This window comes from Xiphias gladius, chromosome 11 (genome assembly GCF_016859285.1).
Source record: "Xiphias gladius isolate SHS-SW01 ecotype Sanya breed wild chromosome 11, ASM1685928v1, whole genome shotgun sequence".
NCBI classification, from domain to species: Eukaryota; Metazoa; Chordata; class Actinopteri; order Istiophoriformes; family Xiphiidae; genus Xiphias; species Xiphias gladius.
In genome coordinates, this window is record NC_053410.1 from 841,283 (window position 1) to 858,674 (window position 17,392).

Genomic DNA, 17,392 nt, shown 5'->3' on the forward strand with positions numbered 1-17,392 from the left:
AGGCAGGTTTGACGGGTGATGTTTTTACATCCTGGGGAGACGGTTTCTGCGTCGACCAGACATTCACCTCAGTGCTGTTGGTCTTTACAACATTTAAGCCCTGTAGGACGAAGGCGAGCTGCTCTGTGACTGAGCACTGCCGACTCTTAGCTCTGACTTCAGTTAACCTGATCATCTTAACTCACGTTTGGGTTTGTGGAAGAATCTCGACCTGAAGACAGAAGTCCGGCAGCATTCTCACACCAACCAGATTATATTTTATATGTATATATAAAATATTGTCACTTGTTAATATATAATGAATGAAAATATATAAATATATTTAATTTAAAAAAAGTTGCTGTGAAGCCATTTGAGATTCATCACTTTACCTCAGTTTAAACTGAGACGACGACGACGTTTCACTTTCAAGGGTTTTGAAGGATTTTGAAGTTTTGATGTTCGGCAGAACAAAATCTTTCAGGTTCCAACTAACCCGACGTATTTACACTGTGTCTTGAGGGATAATTTGAACACAAACAGAACGTTGACAATCTGTTTATACAACTGTTGGCCACAATCTAAGCTGTTTAATGCAAAATACAAAATGTAGAACCAACAGTTGTACAGAAAAAGAAGCCTGATCCTGGAAATGCAGAGTCTTGAATCATTTGCCAATAAAATCTTATATCTGCTTAGTTTAGTAAAGTTGCAGCTTGAAAAAGACGACATGAAGCACAAATTTAAAAACAGTCTCTTTATTTTGTATTTTTCAAACAATAAATAAAATATTTAAAACTTGAAGATTTTGAAGTGTGTTCATTCAGAAAATCGTCCATCGTCATCATTTCTCCTGTCAAACAGCTTCTCCCGCGTCCAAATTCAGACAGACATTTTCACAATCACACACTAAAATATGATAATGACACTAATAAGATAAACAGCTGCAGAATCAAACAGGTTTGGGAGGAACACATCTGCCAACGGCAGTTTTTCACCAAGTCAAACCTTCTGGTGCAAAATAATCCGTACAAGTAAAAAACAATTATAAATATTCACCATGTGATTTACATGAGGATGTGAGGGATGCAAGCGAAGCGAGAATCATTTTGTGGAAGTGAAACACCACAGTGTTTGGGGACTCTTACAGCTGCCAGTCACACGTCAAATAAATACTAATAAATCAATAAATAGACATCAAGGTTTGCTTTTGTTTCTCAGTTGGGAAAAAAAAAAAAAAAATGAAAAAAAATTATTTGGAGTGAAAATGGGCAGGATGGAAAAACCTCTGAAACAGACTGAGGATCCTGTTCACGTGTGTAAACCTTCATGTAAACATCTCGTGTTGGAGGTTTCTGATCCAACACGTCTTTGATTCTTCTGAAACTTCACATCTGGATTAAACGGAGGTTTATCCCTTAGACCTCATCAATTAATGAAAACAGTCGACAAGAAACGTAACTGGCCAAATATCAGCTGAAATTTTGCGGCTTCTCCGTTTTATATCACTGGACCATTAATATCTATGGTTTTGGACAAGACACCTGCAAATATTCTGATAAGAAAATAATCATTTGGCGATTAAAACCTTTCAAATGTGACAATCTGCTGCTTTTCTTTGTCTCATCTGATTGTAAATTAGAGTCAATGATTAAATCAATCCAACGAGGAAATAGTCAATGTTAGTCGCCGTTCTAATTTCAACCCTAAATGATTAAAAACTGAGAATCATCTTGAGTTTCAGCCCTAAAATCGGTCGAAGCTCCCGAATGAAGGAAACGCTGAAAAACTGATCGATTTGTGTTTCCTAGGGATCAATTACTCAGCATTGGTTTCTCAAACTGGAGCACATCAGGCGACAGGGCAAAATCTGATATTATTAAAACTCCAAACATTGGAAAGCAGAAGGAGGCGGCGTCTCTGAGAAGCTCCAGCTGATTTCATTCAAGCGCCAGTCGCCCTAAAAATCTGACGTTTAGAAACTGAACGGTGAATTTAAAAAAAAAAAAAAAAAAGGTGTTAGTGAGGAGGTTCTCTCTGGAGACCAAAAAACCAGGATGATGAGGCCTCACCCTGCGTCGGGGAGATTAAAGCCTCCTGCCCTGCTCCACACTGACATGTATGGGGGTGTGGTGAGGAAGTGAAACCAGTATGAGGAGGCTGGGAGTGGCTGGTTTCATGAGCCTGCTGGAATGTGATCCGTGTGTGTTTGTGTGTTTTCTCTCCGGAGACAAAACCTCCAGCCCACGTGGACGTGAGGAGACAGAGACTGAACTCTAACCTGCTTTAAAATGTCCAGAGACTCCATACCTGAGCTTTCGGCCACTTCACTTGTCACTAGAACCTCATCCTGGTCTCCAGCCGTTACTTTCTGCTCAAGTCCTCTGTTGACATTTGAGGGTAAACTTTTCCCCGTTGGGACGGTAAAGAACCAATAAATCTCCAAAGCCAAAAGAAAAAAAACAAAAACCAACAACTAGTATTTAGGCTCTAATCTGTATTTAACTCAGTGCAGTCGTTGTGGATCAATGGTCAATAAACAGAAAATGAATCAAGAATTCTGATAATTGTTTGACGTGAGAATCTTCTGGACGGTTGGAGTAAAACGTGAAGACGTCACCGTGGACTGTGGGAAGTTAAGCTGCACATTTGATCAGTCAAACCACTGATCATGAAAATGAAGGTTACCCGCAGACCTAGAATTTACAGCCTTGCATCAGCTCCTGTCTAGAAAATTGTGGAAAACTACGGGACTTGAGGTCTGAGCACTAGACCCGTCTCACTTTCACCGCCCCGTGACGCTCTGGGGACATTCAGAGGCTTTTCCTTCCTCCATCGTGAAGAAGGTGTGCGTTTGCGAGAAGCTTCACTGTCAGACGCGACCACCTCTGACGCCGCAGTCTGCCCGGTCGATCTACTCGGCCTTGGCGGCCTTGTCCCCGGCGCCGCGGCGGCGCAGGTAGGTCTGGTAGAAGAAGTTGGAGAAGAGCAGCAGGTAGCTGAGGTACATGAGCGCGGCCCAGGTGACGTTGTCGACGCGGGACGGGCAGTCCCCCTGCTGCATCCAGCGGTACACCAGCCCGCTCACCGTCAGCCCCATGGCCATCTGAGCGATCTGCGCGCTGGTGATGAGCACGGCGAAGGGCCGCGGCACGCGCAGGCCGGCGGCGCGCGCCGCGTAGTAGCTGTACATGAGCGCGTGCACGCCGTAGTTCATGGTCATGAACCAGCCGCCGCCGGCCACCATGTCTTTGTAGGAGTACCAGGAGTAGAGCAGCACGGTGATGTGGTGGTACCAGTGCAGGAAGAGCAGCCTCTGTTTCCGGAGCACGATGAACGCGGTGTCGCCTGGAAGACACGAGGAGAAGATTCAGCAACATTTATTCCAAAGTCTTCGTCATCGAGTACAAAGCGGCGGCTTCAGGGCGAATCTGCTGCTTTGACTGAAATCTGAATCTCTTCGGACGAAACAGACACTTCAAGGCGCTTTTCTGACACTTGTCACAGCAGAGGTAGTTTTATATAATCGCAATATTAAGACACCCAGTGGCCACTTTGTTAGAAACACCCGTCTCTAGACTTCCGGTCCAGTTTCCTGTCGTCGTCAGCTGCGTTTTATCGCAGAGCAGATAAAACGCAGAGCCGCTGCTGTGCTGGACCGGGGCTCACCGAGAGGTGTTCCTAATATTTTGCCCTCCCCGTTTACACACGCGAGGCGGGACAGGGCACTAGAAACGCCGCCGAACACAAAGCGGTGACCACGTTAACACCTCCACCACAGTGGTAACGAAAACCGAATTACCGGCCAAAGAACGAACTTTGTCAATCTCGGCGTCTAACATCAAACTGAATAGAAGATACCTCCGTTTATTTTCACAACAGTCGTTGTCACGTCACCCCACTAATTGGTTGTAGGACCGAGCGAACGCTTTCCACTTCCAAAACACGTGTAATCTCCGGGTTTAGAAAAGTTCAGGAAAAAAAATTTTAAATTTAAAAAAGAGAACAGACAGACTTTGTAGAAACACTGATTTTCGCGGTGAGCAAACATTCGTGACTCAGTTTTCCGTTGTTCGTTCCTGGATTAGCGGACCTGACCGTCCATTGATTGGCTACGGGCGATGAATAGGCTGAGTTTTAATGAGGAGAGAGTGTGTGATGGTTCTGGACTGACCGAGCTCTGGAGCTTTGCTGAGGACGAAGGCGTAGGCCCAGAACCTGCTGACGGGTCCGCTGTAGAAGCTCTGATCACAGATGGAACGTCTGAAGCCACCGCTGCTCAGGATGTGGAGCATGTAGGAGCCGGTACGGACTGCGCCGACGATGCTGGAAGACACAGGAGAAAACCTATCAGACCCCAACAGACGGCCTGGATCCTGGTCTCCGGATCAGGATTAAAACTGGCGTCTAACATAAGGGTGAGCGCATCGATCCCCACAGTGTGGACGGCCCCGATACCAAGTCTTGTTTAGATTATCGACACTAGCATCAGGTTAGATCACATCCTGGACACGTGGACTCTCGTCCTGCAGCTGTCCTGAACCGTGACGACCTCCGGTTCAGATGATCGACCACGAACCTTTGTCATTTACCATAAAACCCGTCTCGTGATTCCGTCATTAACAGAAGGGAAGGAAAAAAAAACAATACATTAACCTCAGAAATCGTGAGACCGTGTGTAGCCAGATATAAACTAGTTACAGGAAAGTCATTAGTTGATCAAGGAAATATCAAAAACTACTTTCAGAATCAGTTTCGATAATCAATCAATCAATCGTCACTGTCGTAACTAATTTTTCAAGCAGAAACTATCAGATCGGTTCCAGCTTTAAATGTTAGCGTCTGTCCCACAGTAATATTTCATATTTCTGGGTTTCGGATGGTTGACATCACCTTGAGCTCAAAAGGTTCTGCGATGGGCGTTTCTATTCTTTCCAACACTCAACAGACCAAATGATCGATCCGTTAGACAGGAAAACGACAGGCGGAGTCAGTCGTAACGGGGATCGTCGTCCCCAGTCTGGGTTTCTTTTGTTTCTTGAAAGAACGAAGACCAGTCACTTTTTACTCTTAAAGTCCAAGCCAACTTATCTGATTGTAAGAGGCTGGTGCTCGGGTGGGGTTTGGTCCTACCTTCCTTTGGCCGCGTGCTCTGCCAGTCCTGGATCACTACAGGCAGGTCACGCAGACCCGCCTCCTTCCTCCTCATGCTGTTGCTGGTGTCGTGGTGCCTGCTGGCGACGCTGCCGTTTTGTGGCCGTTTGTCACAAATAAGATTTTCTAATAAAATCTAAGGGTCCGGAAAAGGCCTCACCTTAGAAACCTACTCGCGTCTGCTCGTTTCTCTACAGATCCGGGATCATCCCCAGAGCTCAAGATAAAGTTCGACCTAGCGACCCGCTGATGAACGTGGTCACTAGCGGAGACGGTGTTGTGCCGAGGCGGGTGAAAGTTACCTGAAGAGAGCGAGGCCCAGCGACCAGAGGACGAGCGGCCGCCGCAGGTTCATCTTGGGCCGAGGCTTCATGTAGTGCTGACCTCCGAACACCAGGGCGGCGTACAGCGCGCTGAACGCGAAGGACGAACTCCTGCAGAATTAAAAACCACAGTTAGCGACTCCGACGTAAAAGCGGCTCCCGCTGAGGGAGCGAAGCGAGGACATTTCAGCTCCCGACGAAGGGAAGAGGTCATTAACCAGGAGGAGGCGGGTCCCAGCTACTATTACCTGAGCTACTATCATCAGCCAACAGTGTGTGTGTCGTGTGCAAACCCGAGCTTCTGATGGTAGAAAGACAGATATGGTGATGTACTGTCAGTTCCCGCCGCCAGCGCTGCAGTGATGCGACATAGCTCTGCATGTTTCGCCTCAAACCGTTCGCAGTCACCAAGTCTTTTGAAAACCTGGATTCGGGATTAATATCGAACAGGTCGATTCAGCCGCAGTTCGTAAAGTCGGGAAGCAACAAACCAACAAGGCTTTGTTTCGGCTTCATTATTTACATAATTAAATTTTATTTTCTGTTTGTAAATTCGTCCTGTCATTATCCAGGTTATGATGAAAAATGTCTCCTAATTTGTCAAAATTTAGTAGCATATGTTTTAAAGGAAAGTGGAAAATCTTAAAAATCAAAAGAGTCAGAATTTTCCCTCAACCTGATGGAAACTTTAAAAATTATTTTTCTGCCGAATCGGCTCAAATGAGCGAGAGACATGAGACGCGGCCCAATAACTGGAAATGATGTGCAGGTGCTTCCCGAGAAACGTGAGCCCAATCGGCCAGAAGGTGGCGCTGTAATTGAGGTCGAAAAATGCGCTGTTGCTCAAAAACGCCCCTTGGACCATGAAGTCCTCCATGAAGGATTTTCTGCCATTTTGAATTTTTGAGAAACGCTTCTTTGCCATCTCCTCCTAAACCGTAGGTCTGACTGCTACCAAACGGTCTGTGGACCATTGTTGGACCAAGTTTATCAAGAGTTGGAGAAAAGTGGGGCTTAGCGGGGAATCGGCCATAACTCCTTAAGGATTTGTCCAATCATCGTGAATCTTGCTAGATATTTTCAGTCTATGTTTGGGAATGGGCCTACCAAAGCATTCTGACCACGACCCATAGGGGGCGCTACAAACACCAAAAACGTGCACCTGAAAACCTGGTGGACAGAGCGTCTCAGAACACGCTCCAGCTTTGGTTTTCACTTGGTTTAAATAAATAAACACTGGAATTTTCCTTTTCCTTTATTAAAATCAGAAACACTGAAAGTGAACAGTCGCACTGTTTACACCTTTCTCTCCGTTTAACAGGTGAACCTGACATTTTCTGATTCAGCTCCTGCTCAACCACGTCCTCTCACACGTGACATGACACTTTAAATTAGAAAGTCGGTTGGTTTTTATTACTAAACACAAATGCACTCAAAGACCCGCTGGTATAAACTCTACTAATACCAATGGGATTTTTCCATTAACGTTCATCGACAGGTCAAATATTTCTGCGTTTCCGCCGCATACTTTCATTTGTTATCGTCGGCGCTGGGGTGTGTGTGTGTGTGTGAGACCGGCCCTACATACACACACACGTACCGCAACCTCACGTGTGTGACGTCACCCTGCGCTGACTCACCTGCGCTACACCTGTAGTCGACTTGCGTAACTCTGGCAGATTCACACATTCCCTTCAGCTCGTCGTAATTCCGCGAACACTCGGAGCTTCGCCAAATCCCCTTCGGGAATCACCGGGTTTTAAAAGGTTTCCAGATTATCGGTACATTACGCATCATTCCGACACCAGCTGTCAGTTATTTTTTCAACATAACTAATACGAGCTGCTCTGTTGAAAACAATTACGATTAAAACGCACTTCCGACATTTCCAGCAGACATTTGAAGTGACCGTCCCCGTATCCGCTGCCTCCCTGGACGCTGTCTGACGGTCAGCGGAGGAGCATTTTTGGTATCGAGCAAACCGGTTTAGGTGGAAGTGTGTTCAAATGAGAGCTGGTTGAAGTACCGGATGCATGCCGAAACCAAGCCCGGGGCCCAGGCATCCCGAAACCGTCCTCGAACAGACTCTAAAACAGTAAGCTCCTCTTCCGACGAGAGATTCTCTCAAAAATATCCTCGTATTTCAGTGGACTTCGGATCGTAGCGTCTCCATTGTAGAGAGCCCGGTGTATCGGCATATTTCTGGCGAACCTGGCTGTTTTGGGGGAATTTAAAACCTCAATGGAAGCAGCTGAGTCGCCCGAGAGTAAAATCTGAACCGTTTGTTCGCTCACCAGTTTGCCTGCATCCACCGTATCGCCCCTCTCTCGTCAAACCGCCGCTCGAAGCTGTACTCGGCCAGCGGGAGCCGGAGCTCCGTGTCATTCATCGGCAACATGTCTGTGGTAAATCCGGTGAGAGGAAACCAGCCCGGTCCGCGGATCCTCCTGAGCTCTGCCCTCGCACCTGTCTCCGTCCGTATTTAAGCCCATTATCCGGGGGCGGAGCCTCGACGAGTCACCTGTTGGCTGCTGCAGCTGTGGGATGGTTGGTTCTTTTTTCATTCATATTTTTACTGATCTTTTTTTTTTCTAACTTTTATTCCTGTTTGGACCATAAACAAATGAATAAAAATAAATGAAAGCGGAGAGACGGATTAAAGTTCATACAAAACACGGCTGGTTTTACTGTGTGTACAGGGTTCAATTCCCTCAAGGAAACAAGGGTAAATATCCCGAGGAAACACAAACACATAAAAAAGAACCTCCGTGCTTCTGTCCGTCAGTTGTACAGAGTAGGAGACAACTGAGTCCATGTAAAAACCTCCGGGGGGCCAAGCTGATCCCTGGTCTGTTCTTCCAGGGTTTAACACATCGATCGTCATCACAGTCTCAAGGTGAAGCTCAGCTTCTCGGTGAAAGGTGCAGCCTGAGTCACGATGTTCGTCTCTGTCCGGGACCTGGACTTGGCAGGCCATTACCAGTCCGGCCACCCTCAGACCCCTCCAGGCCTGAATCCGTCCCCCGTTTCTGTTTGACGTGGACAGCAAACGTTGCTGAACGCAGGACTTTCACAGGAGTTTGACCCGTCGCATCCTGTTGCCCGTTTTACTTCAGTAAAACACCTGAACTCTGACCTCTTCCACCGCTGAGGTTCGCATCATGCGGGTCCAGGACGGGCCGATGAAGAGAGTCTGAGTCCGCCTGACAGATTCTGCTCAATCTGAAGCTCCACATCCGCAGTTTATCCCAGAGCAGAGAAGATTATCACGGAGTCCGATTCAGCTCGGTCTGACACCCTGTCGCTGGTGGAAAGTAACTGAGTACTTTTACTTTTTTTTACTGCACTACATTCATCTGACAGCTGCAGTTGCTGCTTGACTTTTCGAATTAAGATTTTACATGTTCAAAATCACACGTTAAGTTTATAAAAACCCGGCTCACTACTAGAATAAAGAAGCGGTTTAGTTGCGTCTCCTTGTCCATCCAACCAAACAGCAACAGGACACGTAACTGTGACCAGATTAGGTTCCTACAGTTTAGTTGTACAGAAGCGTCGTTTCTAGGACACGGCGTCGTCTCGTCATGTCTCCGATGTCAGTGAAGTGTCTTCAACGAGACGCTTCTCTTCTCACATGGTTTCGGGCCCAAAGAGATGAAATGATTTCACTAAAACTCAAAGATCAGATAAGTCCCCAAACTGAATCCAGATCGGATGGATCACTTGGTTTTTTCTTCTTCTTTCCCATGAATCATCTGACGACACCCCAGGTTCACCTGGTGACCCTCTGGAGGGGTCCGACCCCCGGGTTGGGAACCAGTGGACTGAACTCTCTCCCTGTCCTTGACGTAGCTAAAAGCAGCTTCACCCGGAGCAGCTCCAACAGTAAAACGCTGCCGAAGCCTCCGTGACTCAGGATCAATGAGACCAGTCACAGGAGACAGGTCCCTGCACAATGAAGTACTTTTACTGTGATACTGGAACTACATGAGGTACTTTTACTGTGATACTGGAACTAGATGAAGTACTTTTACTGTGATACTTTACCTACATGAAGTACTTTTACTGTGATAGTGGAACTAGATGAAGTACTTTTACTGTGATAGTGGAGCTAGATGAATTACTTTTACTGTGACCCTGGAACTACATGAAGTACTTTTACTGTGATACTGGAACTACATGAAGTACTTTTACTGTGATACTTTAACTACCTGAAGTTCTTTTACTGTGATAATGGAACTACATTTAGGAAGGAACTACACGGATTTCCCCTTTTTTCCACGGTGTGCCACAGGGGTCCGATCTCGGCCCCTTATTATTCCTCATTTATACAAAAGCTTTACCAAATGCGTCCAACATCGCCTCTGCTACAGTGTTTGCAGGCGGCACCAGCTCGGCTCTGCCACACTCTCGCTTTCAGTCACTGCTTAAGAAGCAAACTCTGGATTACTTGCTCGTGCAGAATGGCTTAAAGCAAACTAACTGTCCCTAAATATGACAAAATCAAATGTCGTAATTTTCAGCGGCAGAAAACAAATAGTCAAAAATTAGTGAAAGATGTCACTTGAGAATACTAAGGTTTCGGTGCAAGAAAACAAAACTCGAGCTGGAGAGAACGTGTTGATTACGTCAGTAAAGAAGGGACCAAATATATTGGTATAATTAGGAAATTAAGCTTTGTTGTAGACAAACATTGTCTTCATGCCCTCTACTATTCGTTAATCTACTTTTCATATTGAAATATAATCCGCACATTTTACCACGAAATCTTTCAGCCACAAAAACGCTTCCTCTACTTCAAGAAACTCAGCCTCTTACGGCTTATGATTAAACGTACAACAAACAGCCCCGATTCGAGGATGGAAAGATTCCAGTCCACTAAACTTTATCTTCCCACACATCTGACGACCAGATCATCAGAGGCAGCCGTCCAAACTCTCAGCGCAAATTTTAAAAGGGCTTTGATTCTGGTTCTGTATTTCTTTTATATTTATGCATCGATATGTAGGTAGAGGTGATCAATAAGCCTATGGGGGCTTCTTTTTCCCTCTGCCTGCACATTCATTTTTGTCTTCTTTGGCTGATCGCTGCACTTGTCCGATTTAAGCTGCGCAAATAGACAAACTCAAGCACATTGGGATTCAAGGGGATCACTCTGAAACCATCACTGTTTTTACTGAGGATCCTGCATTTTGCCCCACGTAGATCGCCTTGTCAGAAAGTCCGGGCAGATCCTGGTGCTAGTTCGATCTCTTGCGGTCAGTCCCCTGAGACCGGGGTGTTTTTTACAGCAGCCGTACCAAGACGGATTTTATGTTCATTGAAGCGTGTTTCGAGGTGGCATCCCACACGTTAAAGAAAACGTGAGTTTTCAGTCATACGTGACGAATCTTTTCATTTTAACCGCTGCACATTTACAGATAAACGCTATAAAAATCTTGTCTAAAGCATCCTGTCAAACTGAAACTCGGACGCTCGGCGACCTCGAGACGACCTCACAGGTGACAGGTGACGTCAGAGGGGATGGAAGCCGCCACCTGCTGGAGACACCTGCTGGTTCATGTCACAGCTCACGAACAAGCTGAGACATTTGACAGGACAGTTATAACTAAAGGGTGACTTACTACTTTTTGCTGGAGCTTTCCACCAGAGAAAATGTTGTAATGTTGTGAGAAGACAATGACACCATTTTTTTAATCATAATTTTCAAGAGTGAAGTCGTGATTTTATGACAAGATAACCTCAGCTCGTAGCTTTCAACCACACAAATGCTAGTAAGAGGCCCTTGAGGCCCTTGAGGCCCTTGTTCTGCCCTGATCCACATCAACTCGTAGAAGTGATTTAAAGGTGAGTTTCATCCACGTGAGCCTCGTCTGCGGTTTCCCGGTCGAGTGGGACACCTCTTCCTGCTCAGGTGACGTCCACTTCGGCGGGTGCGCGTGCGCGGCGCACCTGCTGAATCCAGGTCACGGCCACGCGCTCACTCAGCTGAGTCACAGCGTCCGGAGGGTCCGGTTCACTCCTGCTGGAAACAGTGAATCTGGAGTCAGACCTGAGCCTCGACAACCAGTCCCGGTCCCAACCAGTCCCTACACGACCTACTGTTGAACCCTGAACCCTGAAGCCCCCAGTCCCACGTTGCCTGACACTGGCAGACCGGATGCGACGCTGTTTCCATCCAGTTTCCCTGGAAATGATGTTTTGCTTCGTTGTGTCTCTGCCCTCAACAGTGTGAGGCGCGATTAAACGCGGAACCTGGATCGGTGTTTAACGGTCGCGTTGCGAGCCCCACGCAGCATTCCGGTCGTGACCGGGAGTGGAACCACGGTCGAGACGTTTCACCGGTCGGTAACGAGGCAAGAACGGCGGCTGTGATTGGTTACCGGCGCCCCGGAGAGGAAACTCTCCTCAAACCCACGTCGGGAGAAAAACTGCTCAGATTCTGACTCTGAAGTTTTCATTTCACCGCTTTACTTTTCCTTCGTCATTGAAATCTCGCGTCGGCGCGATTTAATTCTGTGTGTGTGTGTGTGTTTATCTGATGTGTGTGTTTTTTTTATCTGATGTGTGTTTATTTTCAAATGTGATTTGTGTGTTTTTGTGATTTGTGGGTGTGTTTTGTGTGTGTGTGTGTGTGTGTGTGTGTGTGTGTTTATCTGATTTGTGTGTGTGTGTGTTTTCTTTATCTGATGTGTGTTTTTTTTTTTTTATGTGATTTGTGTGTTTATGTGATTTGTGGGTGTGTTTTGTGTGTGTGTTTATCTGATTTGTGTGTGTGTGTGTGTGTGTGTGTGTGTGTGTGTGTTCGTTTTCTGGTCGGCCCGGTCTGACGTTTCCTTACGTGGCCGTTACGTCACCCGAACGATGCGGAAGTCGAAGTCACCGTGGAGAACGTAAACTAATGTCAAGCAGTCGCCTCAAATATAAAGAAAAGCGCAGCAGAAGGGAAAGAGAGAGAGGAAGGAGCCGGACTGAACTCTCAACCCGGCGGACTCTTCATCTCCGGCCGCTCTCCCACCGCTGCCGGCATGTAACGTAACTTAGCTAGCCGTTACTGGTACTACTCCTTTGGTTCCCCGTTACATCTGCCCGCTCTGCGACCGTCGGTTCGCTGCTTACCGGGACCGTTACCGTTGAATGGACCGACCGGGCGACTCAGAGTCCACGTCGGTGCTGCTGTGGGGTTGCACGGGTCGCTAAAAGCTGCAGACCCCTCTGCGTCCCATTCTCTCTGGAAGGTAAGTGACCCATCCGCGAAACTCCAATGAAAAACCACTCATTTTAAGATTTCTTTTGATATGAGCTCAATTCCACAAACGCTCGAATATAAGTGAAGGTCTTTCCCGATTTAGTACCGTCTCCTGGTGAACTCGGCGTAGACAGCAGTCCAGCAAACAGCAGTTTCTTTTAATAAAATTTCTGCTTTTACGACCCTTCGTCCGCCAACGGTTGTCTTTTCAAAATGATGGTCCACCCTGCAGAGCGGTGGCCAACAGCGACGCGAGTCCCTTGCGAAAGTCGACATTTCAGCCAAGGCGGTGCTGCTCGGTCGATCCCACACACGCCGAACTGTGCAGTGTCTCCTTGTGGTATGTGAAAGGCTCGAAATACATATGGCGCGATGTTTTCTGTGGACAATAACAACGGTTGAGCGTTAAACCGACACATTTTTGAAAGGAGTTCATGCGTTGTGGCTGTCGGCGAGAACAGCGGCTATGGGAGCTTAAGAAGCAGCAGAAACGGGTCTTTTTTTGTCAAACACACCCGCCAAGTGTTGATTAACGTGCCTGTGACCATGTTTTATGTTTGAATGTTTGTCTCGTGGATTAAAATGCAGACATAATCTAACAAATTGTCTGAACTGAACCGAGTGCTCTGTGCTCATCAGTCAGATCAGGATCAGGATCAGGATCAGGATCAGGGATGTGGAAGGTCGAGCAACCTTTAAATCGACACTGCTCGATACCTGAGAGCAAGAAGAGTCAAACCGCTGCAGCCGATTGGAAATAAGCGCTTGGAAAAAACCACAGATGAATGCACTTTGGAAAATATCGCAGGTCTTGGTGTCTTTTGTTGTGTGATAACGGGTCATGTTTACAGCCAGTTGTGTCAGAAGATGGTGGGGCTGTTTATTGTCGGTGCTGATCAGTCTGGTGACAAAGTTTTTCACCTCCACATTTTATCACTTGGTCTTTAAACTTTCACAAATAAAGACCAAGGCCCGCGGTAGATCAGCAGGGGCCAGAGTCATGCCCTCAAAATCCCAGTGTTGTCTGAGCCAAAAGTTTTACATTTTTACTTTATTATATTGATTAGTTGATTGACAGAAAATGAACTGGTCCAACAATTTTGATGATGGTTTATACATTTAAGTCATTTACCAGCCATTTCTTTCTCTGGCTCCGGCTTCTTCTTCAGGGTTTAAGGTTTTCTGTTGTTCGTCTTAAACTGAACATCTTCGGGGTTCAGACAAAACAAAACACCTGAACACGTCGCGCTGGTCTCAGAGGACCTGCGTTGGACCTTTCCTGCTGTTGTCTGACATTTAATGGACAAAAGAACGACTGACCTGATTAATCAAGAAAATGATGAGAATGTAAATAAGTAAGAAAATCAAAGTAACTGTCAGCTGAGACCCAATTGTAACACAATATAAAGACGCAAAGGATGTTGTTTGCACACTGGAGAAATCGTGACCAGGAAAGTTGGATAAATGATTCAAATGAATGATCCACTTCTGTTCGAAGACAGAGTTGGGACAAAATAATCAACGTCACGAACGTGGTGTAAAAAGGAATAATATGTCGTTGAAACGAGGAAAACCGGATCGTTGAAGGCTACAGAGGGAATTGATTACTTCTTTTTCCCAACATTGAGACGTCCTGCTCTGATTAACTACCGTACCGTGAGGTGAACTAGGTCTGCCTCTAAGAATTATTTTCTTTATTGATGAATCTGCCGATTATTCTCTCAGTGAATCAATTGGTTGATAAAATGTCAGAAAATAAGATGACGACGTGAAACGTCTCGTGTTGTTCGACCAGCAGTCACAATATATTCACTTTAGTATCATGTACGACGAAAAGATGCCTCAGATCCTCACGTCTGAGGCTGGAACCAGCAAATGTTTGGCATTTTATGCAATTTTTCCAACAAATCCAGTGTGGAGACCCAAACCAGCAATGTGTCAGTCTGTTCTTTTAAAATCAGCTAAATCAGCTGGTCTGTGTAGTTTCAGTTAGAGCTGCAACGATGGACAGAAAATGAATCGGCAACTTTTTAAACCTAAAGATGCATTTCTGCGTTGCACATGATACATAACTAGATACTTTCGGGTTCCGGACTGTTGGTCGGAGCCTTGGGAAATTACAACGGGGCATTTTTCACTATTTTCTGACGTTCAGTGAATCGATTTATTTAGAAAATAAGCGGCAGATTAATTGATAATGAAAATACACTACCGGTCAAAAGTTTTAGGACGCCTCCATTTTTCCAGTTTTCATTGAAATTTCAGCTCAAGCCCAGTGAAAAAACTTTAACTAGTACAAAGGTCATTGGTGACTCCCCAAAGTGTAAAAATAAAACCATTCACGTCACCAAACCCTGAGAAATCCTGTAAATTTAATAGACAACAGGTTTTTTTTCAGGGATGAAGAAACTGGTTCACTTCCAGTTTTTTCCTGCAGCAATGGAAGGAAGTGAAGCCTTGAACGTTGATGCAAACAATTCTGTCTGTACAAAGGCAGAGTTGGAGCAAAGTGTGTTTCTACACCCTCTGATTCACCATCAGGTCAACACTGTGCTGCAGGACGTAGTTACTGGTAAACTGGTGTCAGACTGGGGAGAGAGAGACAAGTACCAGAGGAAGACAGACCGGTTGGTCGGGGCTTCGTCCTACAGAAAGACGATGACCCAGAACGTTAGAAGAACAGAACCAGACAGTGGCTTCACATGATGGAAGACCAGCACAGTCTCCAGACCTGAACCCCGTGGAGCTGGTTTGGGACCAACTTGCTGAACAATATATAATTTCCACTGTAGATAGAAACGTCAGGAGTGAGTTCAGCTGCTGGATGAGTCAGAAGTTTAGATTAAATTTAGTTCAACAAGAAGATTGGATAAAATCTCCAGCTGTTTATTTGTCCTGTGCTTTAGTGTCAGAAACATCGAGACAGTGAAGAAAAACAGAACAGATGAGTAAACGGAGGTGTCCTAAAACTTTTGACCGGAACTGTAATCGTCAGCTGCAGCCTTGATAAACATGTGTTCACCAGAAACTAAACATTACGACCTTGATGGAGGTGGTGTTTACTGCACTGCTGCTCTATTTGATGATATCAAATTGTACAGTGCTTATACTTTCTGGGTACTGAGTGAATATTCCCAATGACAGATGTTGACTTCGTATACTTTTCCCTAATAGTTACGCAGGGTTTTATGGTTCACTAGTGACGGTTGTTGCATTAAAAACGGGTAAAATTGAAAAAGAGGAAAACAGAATTGTTAAAGCATCTGTCTAGTGTTGGTCTGTATCTTTCTTCTCCTCAACAAATCTCATGTGCAGACTCAAAACAACAGTGTGTTAATCTTCTTACTGACGACGTAAATCTTTAAAGACTCACAAATATATGGTTTCATTTTGCAAAAAGTCATTAATCTCCTAAAACAGCTGCTCACTGTCGTTTTTAACAAACAAACAGGAGGAGACATATAAAGTATTTGTTGGGGACTATTTTCAGCAGCGGATTAATCCACATCTGGTGCTGTAGGGAGTATTTGTGGCAGCGGGACGGTGTGTGTGTGTGTGTGGGACTGAGTCGAAATAAACCACAGTGTGTGTGTTGATGGTGATGAAGGAACGTGTCGCCCGGAGCAACAGTGTGGATCCCTGATGTGTTTCAATAGTCTCTGGAAACAGTGGAGGAATCGGATACGTCAGGCTCCGATACACACACAGTTCTTGTTAGTAGGAGACGTTCAGCCTTGGTTTGAGTCTGAAAATGGGATTTGTCCACATTAAGAGAAGAAGAAGAAGAACAATGAGCTTTTCTGAAATCGGAGACAGAGATACAGTTTGTGTTTCTTTAAGTTGATCTGATCCTCTCTCCTTTCAGACTTCCTGTCATCAGCAGTCCTGTCTGAGTCTGGCTCCAGTGTCTGAGGTACCACATCACTGTCCACACACACACACACACACACACACACACACACACACACACACACACACACACACAGTCCACATGGATGTGGGAGGAGCTTGGTTCAGCTGCAGAATGATTGATGTTTGTGGTACAGAGGTCAGCTGTAAATATTCCTGCACGGTCCTGGACTGAAGAGCGGATTTAGTCTTGGGGAGTGGGAGCTGGGGGCCTGGTGGGAGCTACACAGACGCTTTTGCAGTTTTTCGTGCCGGTTATTTTATCCATCACAAAACAAGAGGATTTTGGCAGAAATCATGTGTTTTCCGGTCGGTACCGGGCAGCGATGCCAAGACCGCGTTCGGACCGTCGTCGGCGCTGGATTCGAAAACGCAGGCTCCTCATTCATTTCATTCAGGCCCCTGTGCCGGCACAGCAGGTCTCCCGATGCAGAGACTCTGGCAACAGACCCAGGCTAGTGAGCAGGTGTTTAAACTGAAACCAGCCCTGCGTCACAACAGGCCACGGGCCTGTGCTGCTGGGGGTGCGCTGCAGTTTGACTAACAGGCTGCTGCGTTTAAAAGTTTATCAGACACCGATACACTGCACAGAGGTTTATAATGCTCTCAGACGGGAGTTTACAACTCATCCAGGTCACCCGGGTCCAGCTGCCCTCGGTTCAACTCCTCTTGGATAACACAGTGCTGATTATTTTATGCTCCATCGTGACGATCGCGTGGCAAACGGTAGAAATATGCCAGTCCTATTACAAAGTCAACCACCGGGAATGCGAGCTTG

At 46.0% G+C, this 17,392-nt stretch overlaps 2 protein-coding genes across 2 annotated transcripts in view; one reads left to right on the forward strand and one right to left on the reverse strand.

Annotated features, from left to right (window-relative positions):
• Nucleotides 1-721: 721 nt before the first annotated feature.
• Nucleotides 722-7,925, reverse strand: LOC120796879 (elongation of very long chain fatty acids protein 6-like). Its single transcript, XM_040140031.1, has 4 exons — nt 7,751-7,925; nt 5,436-5,567; nt 4,154-4,305; nt 722-3,327 (listed from the first exon to the last, which is right to left on the reverse strand). The coding sequence occupies exons 1-4, from the start codon at nt 7,852-7,854 to the stop codon at nt 2,894-2,896; spliced, it is 822 nt and encodes a 273-aa protein (XP_039995965.1). The 5' UTR covers nt 7,855-7,925; the 3' UTR covers nt 722-2,893.
• Nucleotides 7,926-8,394: 469 nt separating this feature from the next.
• LOC120796654 (PH and SEC7 domain-containing protein 1-like) overlaps nt 8,395-17,392 on the forward strand; it is a 71,261-nt gene continuing 62,263 nt past the window's right edge. Inside the window, exons 1-4 of the mRNA XM_040139690.1 lie at nt 8,395-8,487; nt 11,687-11,812; nt 12,491-12,694; nt 16,571-16,618. Coding sequence (XP_039995624.1) covers nt 8,395-8,487; nt 11,687-11,812; nt 12,491-12,694; nt 16,571-16,618 — 471 coding nt within the window. The remainder of the gene's footprint in view (nt 8,488-11,686; nt 11,813-12,490; nt 12,695-16,570; nt 16,619-17,392) is intronic.

What these genes read in the sequence shown, in the direction of transcription:
- LOC120796879 (XM_040140031.1), bottom strand. Translation starts at nt 7,854, where the DNA reads ATGTTGCCGATGAATGACACGGAGCTCCGGCTCCCGCTGGCCGAGTAC. An exon ending in CGGTGGATGCAGGCAAACTG is followed by an intron (nt 5,568 to 7,750) that starts GTGAGCGAACAA and finishes TTAATTCTGCAG; the next exon opens with GAGTTCGTCCTTCGCGTTCA. An exon ending in CTGGGCCTCGCTCTCTTCAG is followed by an intron (nt 4,306 to 5,435) that starts GTAACTTTCACC and finishes TGTGTCTTCCAG; the next exon opens with CATCGTCGGCGCAGTCCGTA.